General features: G+C 50.3%; 1 protein-coding gene across 1 annotated transcript; it reads right to left on the bottom strand.

Moving 5' to 3' along the window:
* Positions 1–573: 573 nt before the first annotated feature.
* Positions 574–8,348, bottom strand: LOC128563375 (uncharacterized). Its single transcript, XM_053558673.1, has 5 exons — positions 8,211–8,348; positions 7,376–7,549; positions 6,680–6,803; positions 1,779–1,851; positions 574–1,282 (listed from the first exon to the last, which is right to left on the bottom strand). The coding sequence occupies exons 1-5, from the start codon at positions 8,346–8,348 to the stop codon at positions 922–924; spliced, it is 870 nt and encodes a 289-aa protein (XP_053414648.1). The 3' UTR covers positions 574–921.
* Positions 8,349–9,214: the final 866 nt, after the last annotated feature.

Raw genomic sequence — 9,214 nt, 5'->3', positions numbered from 1 at the left:
TGCACCTGGGCCTGTGACTGCTGGCTGCCCTGTCTCTGCCTGCCCTTGCTGGGACCCACGCCCAGGACAGGAGCTGGTCAGGATGTGTCAGTGCACACCAACATCTCCTCCCCATCCTATTCCTGCCCAACAGGCCCTGCCCAGGAGAGCGGGTGTACAGTGCACTCCCTGACCTCCTGGCCCGATGACTTTGTCATGTATCATGAGGGGGGTCTCACCGCTCCTTGGCCAGTTTGCTCCCTGGCTCAGTGCATGAGGGGCTGGGAACACAGGCTGAGTGTGGCCATGGGAGGGACCCTAATTGGCTTCATCACTCACACTCTGCACAAGGGGCGCATGGTGTAGGCAGGGCTGTCAGTATCTGCTCACCAAGGTCACTGAGCACCCACTACCCACCAGGCTCTATTAACACAAGATGCGGTCTGTGGAGGGGAAAAGGCTACCGTGCCCCATGACCAAACCATGGCTACAACATTCCAGGGGCTGAGTTGAAAACCTGCCCAGCGTCCTAGCCAAAGCTCATCTCAGGCTCATGGGTCAGGGACACGTGTGGACACGGATGTGCCAGATGTACAAATGTGTTTATAGCAACCCTAATGCTTACAAGAGAGAAGGGCGGCAGGACTGTAATGTACACATTGTCAACTCAGGAGTCCGGTGTGTCCTGATGAGCTATTTCACAGCTGTCACCTGAAGGCTTTCCTTAATACCAGCAGGATCCAGAAGGGGAGGATGTGTAGGGCTGCAGAAACAAGCCCCCTGGGAGGGGTAGGGGACAGGTCCACTGACAGAAGCTCAGGGCCCCTGGTGGGCTCCGAGCTGGCACAGACACACCTCACGTCACACCGTGATGCCTGCTGCAGCTGCAGAGGCTCCAAGCCACTGATGCCAGACTGTGGGCATTGGTCAAAGAGGCACACATCACTCACGGGGAGCACAAGATTGCAGTTGCCTGACCCTCTGGGGCAGTGCTATGTCCTCACCGAGGACGGACAGATTGACCAGCAACATGACCCCCACAGTCCTGAAGGCAGGGTGTCCTCGAGGTATCTGGAATCCCTGGGCCCTGCCAGGGCTGGGGTCCCGCAGAAGGTCTCCTGTGCCCATGTGGCCACTATGGTGGGTGCCGGGCCATGGGGTCTCGGTTTGCAAAACAGTGAGGCACTGCCTCTGCTTCTGCCCATGGGGCCATCTGGGGCAGGGCTGCAGAAGGCTTCTGCTGCCTCCATCTCTTCCTCTCCTTCCACTCAGCGCTTCTCGTGTCTTCCCCAAAATAGAAGATCTAGGGATTTAAACACGCCAGAGTGTAGTATCAGCTTGGTGCTCGCCATCCTGCAACTGATGGCTTTCCCCAATAGATGGCCACTTGCTCAGCATGCCCGGTGAGTCAGCCTCCTGCCCCAGGGGCATGCTGCAGGTCCCCTGAGCTCGGCTCTCAGAGCCCACTGTGATGGAATGTCTCCAAGCCCCTTTCAGCTATATCAACATGCTGAAAAAGTGAGCGGTGTGTGTGTTTCACTGCGGCATAAAAATTTGGACTGGGAGTTCCTGGCCCTGGGGCCACAGAGGCCTCTAGCTATGGGGGCCATGGACTCAGCCTGTTCTCCACTCCAGCCTTCAAGTTCTGCTCTCCTACCTCATGAACTTGGATTGGTCCTGCCCCCTCCCCATGGCCTCTCTACGCTCCCAGGAGGCAGATGACCTGGGTATCTCTGAAACCCCTCGGCCCCGTCTGGTCCCATGCAACCCCCAGACTCCGTCTTGCCACAAAGACTCACCTTAGAGATTTCCACCTCTCTTTTTCTGTCTGGTTCTCTGGGCTTTCACTTTCATAAGAAGCCAAATAAAGACCTAGACAGAAAAGGAAGTGAAATTATGCAATTATGGTTGATGATAACAACCTGTTCTACACCCAGGCCTTGATCTGCTTTCGGTATTTAAACTTTTTTTTTTGAGATGAGCCTCAAGCTGTCTCCCTGAGTAGAGTGTTGTGGCATCCCAGCTCACAGCAACCTCCAACTCCTAGGCTCAAGTGATTCTCTTGTCTCTGCCTGCCTCCCTAGTAGCTGGGTTATTTTTTGGTTGCAGCCATCATTGTTGCTTGGTGGGCCCGGGCTAGATTCAAACCCGCCAGCTCAGGTGTATGTGGCTGGCGCCTTAGCCGCTTGAGCCATAGGCACCGAGCCAGTATTTAAACTGTGTTTGGAGTTAATTATAGATTCACATGCAGTTGTAAGACAGGACACAGAGATTCCCATGGATCCTTTACCCAGTTTCTGCAATGCGTAATCCACTTGCAAAACCACAGCATGGTATAGAGTAGTGTCCAGCACAACCAGAATATTCTCTCTGCACAGTCAAGATACAGAATCTTTCCACCCCCACCAAAGGATCTACCACCAGTGGACCCCAGGCCCACTGCCCTCCCCTCCCCACCCCTTTCTTAAGCTCTGGGAACCACCAGTCTGTCCTCTATTTCTATCATTTTAAGAAAGTTAGGTAAATGTAAGCTTCTGAGATTGGCTTTTTTCACTCAGTGTAACTCTCTGGAGACCTACCCCTGCCCTAGCAGGTATCAGTGGCTGAACATTACATGGTACGATTGTGCCACGGTTTGTTTAATCGCTCACCCACTGAAGGACATTGGGGTTATTTCTAGTTTTTGGCCATAAAAAATACAACTGCTATAAACATTAGTGCACAGGTTTTGGGTTTTGTGTGAACATGAGTATTCGTTACTCTAGAATAAATAAATACTTAAGAATGCAGTCATGGATTCATGTAATAGCTGCATATTTACTGTGATAAGAAACCCTCTGTCTAGTCATATATCCTATAGGTTTTCTGCTGCCTTTTCTCTCAAAAAGTTGTATAGGTTTACATTTTACCTTTCAGTGTGCGATCCATTTTTAGTTAGTTATTAGTGTAAGGTGTGAGAGTTCAGAGTTTATTATTTATTTATTTATTTATTTAAATATTTAGTCTTACTCTGTCACCCTTCATAGAGTGCTGTGGCGTCACAGCTCACAGCAACCTCAAACTCTTGGGCTCAAGCGATTCTCTTGCCTCAGCCTCCAGAGTAGCCGGGACTACAGGCACCTGCCACAACGCCCAGCTATTTTTAGAGACAGCGTCTTGCCCTAGCTCAGGCTGGTCTCAAACTCTGACCTCAAGTGACCCACCTGCCTCTCGGGCTCTCAGAGTGCTAGGATCACAGGTGTGAGCTACTGTGTCCAGTCTAGGGTTTATTTATTGGTCCGTGGATGTCCAAATGCTCTAGCAACATTTGTGGAAAGGCTGTCTTTCCTTCATTAAATTGCCTGTGCATGTTTGTCAAAAATCACCTGGTGTATTTGTGGGGGTCCATTTCTGGGTTTTCTATTCTGTCCATTGATCTCTGTGCCTATCCCCTCTGTACCTCACTGTCTCGACTGGTATAACTGCAAGGTCAGCCTCACTATCAGGTAGACTGATTCCTCCCACTAACCCTCTTTTTCAAAATTGTCTTAGCTTTTCTAGTTCCTTTGCCATTCCATATAAAGTTTAGGATAATCTTGTCTATGTCTCATAAAACATCTTGCTGGGGTTTTGATGGGTATTACATCAAACCTGTACTTAAATTCTGGGGCAAGAATTGACACTTGCTATGTTAGTCTTCCACTTCATGAACGTCATGTCTCTCATTTATTATGATCTTCTTGGATTGCTTTCATCAGCATTTGTGTAGTAGTTGTTTTTTCTTTCTTTCTTTTTTTTTGAGACAGAGTCTCACTGCATTGCCCTGGGTAGAGTGCCCTGGCATTGTAGCTCACAGCAACCTCAAACTCCTGGGCTCAAGTGATCCTCTTGCCTTAGCCTTCTGAGAATCAGATGCCCGTCACAACGCCCAGCTACTTTTCTAATTTTAGTAGAGATGGGGTCTCCCTCTTGTGTAGACTGGTCTCCAACCCTGAGCTCAAGCAATCCTCCCACCTCAGCCTTCCAGAGTGCTAGGATGACAGGTGTGAGCCATTGAGCCCGGCCAGCATGGTGTAGTTTTTAGCATACACATCCTATATATGTTTTATTTACACCTGCATGTTTTATTTTTTCAGTGATTGTAAGTGGCATTATAGTTTAAATTTTGATGTCCACACATTTATTGCTAGTATATAGAAATACAATTAATTTTTTCAGGTGTAACTTGTGTAACCTTGCTGAACTCACTTATTAGTTCTAGGAATTCTTACAGGTCCCCTGGGATTGTTATAATCCCACAGATGAGGCTCTGTTTCTGTCTATTTCCTCTCTGTTGTTTAGCTTGCATATTTTTTAATTTTTCTAGCTTCCAGGTTGCTGATTCTTTCCTGTGTCCTATCATTCTGCTGGTGAGCCCATTGACTGGCCTCTATTTCTATTATTGTACTTTCTAGTTCTAAAACTTCCATTGGCTCTTCCTTGTAACTTCTCTTTCTTTGCTGAGACTTTCTAATATTTTCATTTGCTTCAAGGAGTCCAGTGGCTGGCCAGTTGCCAGGTGGGCCCTGCCTGTGGGAAGCCTGGGGCTGTCAGGGGCTGTGACCAACCCAGTTGGAGTCTAACACATCTTAAATCTCTTATCTTACTTTCCTCTACTTTCCTAAGGAGGAAGAAATAGTCGAAATAGCAGATACTCTTCTCCAGGGGAGCTCTGGGAGGGCTGTTTGATCACTACCACATTGCTGCCTGGCACACATCAGGCTCTCAAGAAATCCTGAAAGACTGAATGAAATGCCCCCTTTTTATTACCTCCCTGCCCCAAGACTCTCCTATCACTCCCCTCATGTGTCTTTGACACATATTATTGTGATCATGGGCTGACAACAATCATCACAGTAACTAGTAAAGTAGGTTGAATAATGGCCTTCAGACATACCCACGTCCTCATCCCCAGGACCTTTGAATGTTACTTTTTGTGGCAAGAAGTGATTCAGCACATGGGATTAATTTAAGGATCTGGAGCTGGGGAGATGACCCTGGATTATCTGGGTGGGCCCTGAATACAACCCAAAGTGTCCTTTATAAGACTTGTGATTGCATTTAGGGCCCCAAAGAGGGAGATTTGAGAGAGGATGATGTGATGATGGGAGCGGAGATCGAAATGAGACATTTCGAAGATGGGGGTAGGGGTCACAAGCCTGGGAACACAGGTGGCCACTGGAAGTTCAAAAAGGCCCGGAAGTGGATTCTCCCTGCAGACCCTGCAGAAGAAACCAGCCCTGCCAACAGTTAGGCCAGCAAAACTGATTTCAGACTTCTAACCCCCACAACTATACAAGGGTCAATCTGTGTTGTTTTGAGCTGTCAAATTTGTGGTGATTTGTTTCGGAACCAAATTAATAAACTAGGATGAATCAGGTATAGTCCTGTGGGCTTCACCTCTGCCAACCCAAGCAATTCTCACCCTGGGAAGGATATTCTCTCAGTCGCACTTTGCAAACGTAGCAGGTGAGACTTAGACATGATGAGGCCTTCCTGGGCCACACAGCTCGCTGCGCTAGGAGCAGGTCAGGTGGGTTTATTTATCGGGTGCTGAGCTTCTTGGGGCGGGGGTACAGATATGAATGAAACCCCCTCCCAAAAGTTCCTGGCTTTAAAATGTAAGAAATAAAATGGCAAAGTTGAAAGTGTTCAAATCATAATCATTAAAAAATCCTTCCCTCTAATATATTATTTTTTGGCAGCTTTTGGTGCATGTCATTTCTTAATACATTTACTGTGGTGCGGCGGAGCCAGGCCCAGGGTGAGCAGCTGACCTCAGGGCTGCACTGTCCACAGGGACGGCCAGCTCAAGCCCAGCTGGACACTTACTTCTCTACCACTTCTGCTTCCTGAAAGAGGGCGATGCTGGCACCCACCCACATAACACATTTGCAAGCAAATTTGTATCTGACAAATGATCATGTGGGAATGCTTATTTACTTGAAGAAACCAAAATTAACAGTCCTCTGGAGGAAAGAGGCCTCACCTTGTGCCAGTGTGCATTGCACACCTCTACCTGCACAGATTTGGCCCTGTGCATGAGCCCAGGAGGGTGGTTTTTATCATCGGGCCCTCTTCAGAGCTGGATGGCTCAGATTTACAATGCCCAACTGTGTCCAAACTGTGTCCAAGGAGGAGCCTGCCCCAGGTGTCCTTGAAGTCCTAACCTGAAGCACCTTGGGCCCATCCTATGCTCCTGGGTTGGCAGTGGGCCAGCCAGGGGGAAGCAGCTTCCCCTATTCCCTCCTGGAGCCAGCACAGGTAGGTATGGAACATCCCTACTCTGAGCAAGATGCCATGAATGGTGACTAAGAGGCCACTCCAAAGTCCTCTGGCCTGGCTTGGTGCCCATAGCTCAGCAGTAAGGGTGCTTCCTACACACACCCGAGCTGGCCCACAGCCTTCTTTAAGCTGGCAGGTTTGAACCCAGCCTGGGCCTGCTAAACAACAATGACAGCTGCAATAATAACAAAAAATAGCTGGGCGTTGTGGCAGGTTCCTGTAGTCCCAGCTACTTGGGAGGCTGAGGCAAGAAAATTGCTTAAGCCCAAGAGTTTGAGGTTGCTGTGAGCTGTGAAGCCATAGCACTCTACTGAGGGTGAAATAATAGAACTCTGTCCCCCCAAAAAAAGAAAAAGTCCTGTGGCCTGGGGGCAGGGAGGCTGTGGGGCCACCTTACCATCCTCACTGAAGATAGGGGTGGTGTGCAGGTAGTGGGTGATGCTGGGGTCTTGCTCAAAGGGACACTCCATTTGTTTCCATGTGATGAACTCTCCAATCTGCTTGGCCAGCTCCAAAAATTTCTGTCAGGGTCACAGAGACACAGAATGGAGGCACCCCAGTGACTGGAGGTCCCTGTCAGTGTGAGTGACTGGCCCCAGGAAAGCCTCTTTCCCACCTACCAGTGATCTCTGGGATCTGTGGAGGAACATGGGGCAGTAAGTGAGAGACAGAGCACCCTTGGCCCACAGCCTTCTTCTAGCAAGAGCGCATATTTTATTTTCATTGGATTTCTTTTTGTAGTTATCCCCTATTTATGACAAGTGATTGATGTTTGTTGATCTAGGGAATAACGCAAATATATTTAAATAATGCACTTAAGTAAGATTTAAGTAAATTCATATGACTATAATATAAATACATGTATTTAAATTTTAAATAGTGTGCCAACTTTAAGAAGGATTTAAATAAATAGCAGCCCAGTTTTGTTTGGCGGGGAGCCCTACTCTGTGGTGTCCCTTGCTCTGTCCTGGCAGCTAGGCCCAGTGCCTACTGCCATTTCCTTAAGCCAGGACCACCTGAGCCTTTTGCAGTCTTACCCATCCTGGGCTCCATTCTGAGGACCAGCTCAAGAAAGGCTGTATGCTGGTGTCACCTGTGGAGGAAGCTCCCAGGCCTCATGGCCCCTGCAGTCTTGCCTAAGCCCCGTCTCATCTGTGTTACATCCAGCTTGGGCTGTCTCCAAGCTGTTCACCACCTGCTGAATTGGACTTTCCCCAGATCTGCTGGCCCTGAGGAGTAACCAGGTCTGCGAGCAGCATGTGATGGTCTGTGGGGATGTCCATGCAGAGGGCAGCTCCAGGCCAAAGGGCCCAGGTATGTGCTGTGACCCTGTCAGCAGGGGACACTCACAAAGCCCTGGGTGGGCCCTGCTGCATAGCTACTTTTCATAGCTTCTCCATGTGGTGGGAGTCGGAGCCCTATTTTATGGAGAGACAGAGACTGAGGCTCAGACAAAGCAAGTGACCGGCTTAGGACTTACTGCCCCTTGGAGTGGGAGGCTGGGTGGGGCACCCGCATCGCTGCTGAGGGCAGCGCCCCTCCTTCCTGGAGACTGGGGGTGCTCCTGCTGCCTGGTGCACTGTCTGTCCAGTGCCTGCCCAGCCCATAGCCGTTGAGATGCACATGCAAGGTGCACTGGCCCCGAGCGGCCTGTCACATTTGCTACCTGCATTCGTGGAGCTGTCTTCTCTCCACCTAGTGCTCACCAAGGTCTGAAAGAGTTCTGTCTCACCTATGCTGGGCACAAAGCCTAGCCCGGAGTGGCTATCGCCCTGTGGGTGAGGCTCAAGTGGAGGGCAGGGAATAGGGGAAAGACTGATAACTGCCCTGACGTCAGCTGGGAAGTGCTGTGCTCTGCCCAGACTGGCTGAGTGTTCAGGGGCCCTGGACTAACACAGTGGGAGTCCCCTTGAGGTCCTAAACCCTACCTCAAAGTTGACGTGTCCATTGGGAAGGCGGTTGGCGCAGCCCTCGTTGAGGAAGTAGATGTCTTTGATGAGCAAACTGAAGAAGGGAAGGACGATCTGGAAGGGAGAGGTGCAGGTCAGCCCCAGCTGGCCTCCCATAGCGCACCCCAATACTGCCACATGCATCTGTGCCCTGGGAATAGGAGGCTGCCTGGTGGAGTGCCGACCCTGCTGTGCAGAGCCAGGCGGGCAGGAGATTGGTCCTGGCTCTGCCACCTACTCAGGTGGGACTTGAACTAGTGATGTCTCTTCCTTCAGTCTTCTATCTGGGAAATGGCAGTTCTGACACCCATCCCACAGGGCAGTGGTCAGAATTAAGTGTGTGTGGGTCAAGTGCCCAGAAGGAGGTAGGTGCAGGGAGCTCCCCATCCAAGACCTTGCCCCGTTCTTCCAAGGGCAGCCTGGGCTGCACCTGTGACAGTGATGAAGCTGGGCATGGGATAGGGGCCAACCATTTTGGTCTTGTGTGGCCATTGCAGACCAACTGTTCCCTCAGTGCAATGCTGTCTCTTCCCTGTTCTCCCAGCTGCTGTTCCTACATGTTCATCTGCTCCCATGCCATCTCACCACCTGGCTGGGCTTCCTTTTTTGGTGAGACAGTGGGTCCAGAGAAGGCTCCCTCTGATGTAAGGACGAGAAGGGGACAGGTGAGTGTGGCCAGGTGGGAATCAGTGACCAGCACTCTGGCTCAATGTGGCTGGCTCTTCCTGCCTGCCAGGAGCCGCCAGAGATCTGGACTTTTCCCTTACCATCTCCCATTTCTTACAGGGTGGATTACTTGTACCTCTAAATCCCGAGCGAGCCTGACAAAAGCAGTTGCAGGCCAGGCTGCCCAGACAGGTAGGCACAGATATGGGGAGCGGATCCCCTCACTCCTTCAGCAGACCAAGTCTGACACCCTCTGTGATCGGCCAGCTTACCCAGGAAGAAATAGTTTTTGATGTCTAGTGTCCTGAAGGGCATGC

The sequence above is a fragment of the Nycticebus coucang genome, chromosome 13, assembly GCF_027406575.1.
Source record: "Nycticebus coucang isolate mNycCou1 chromosome 13, mNycCou1.pri, whole genome shotgun sequence".
NCBI lineage: Eukaryota > Metazoa > Chordata > Mammalia > Primates > Lorisidae > Nycticebus > Nycticebus coucang.
Note: the sequence above shows the minus strand (reverse complement) of the source record. Positions and strands in the feature narration are given on the sequence as shown.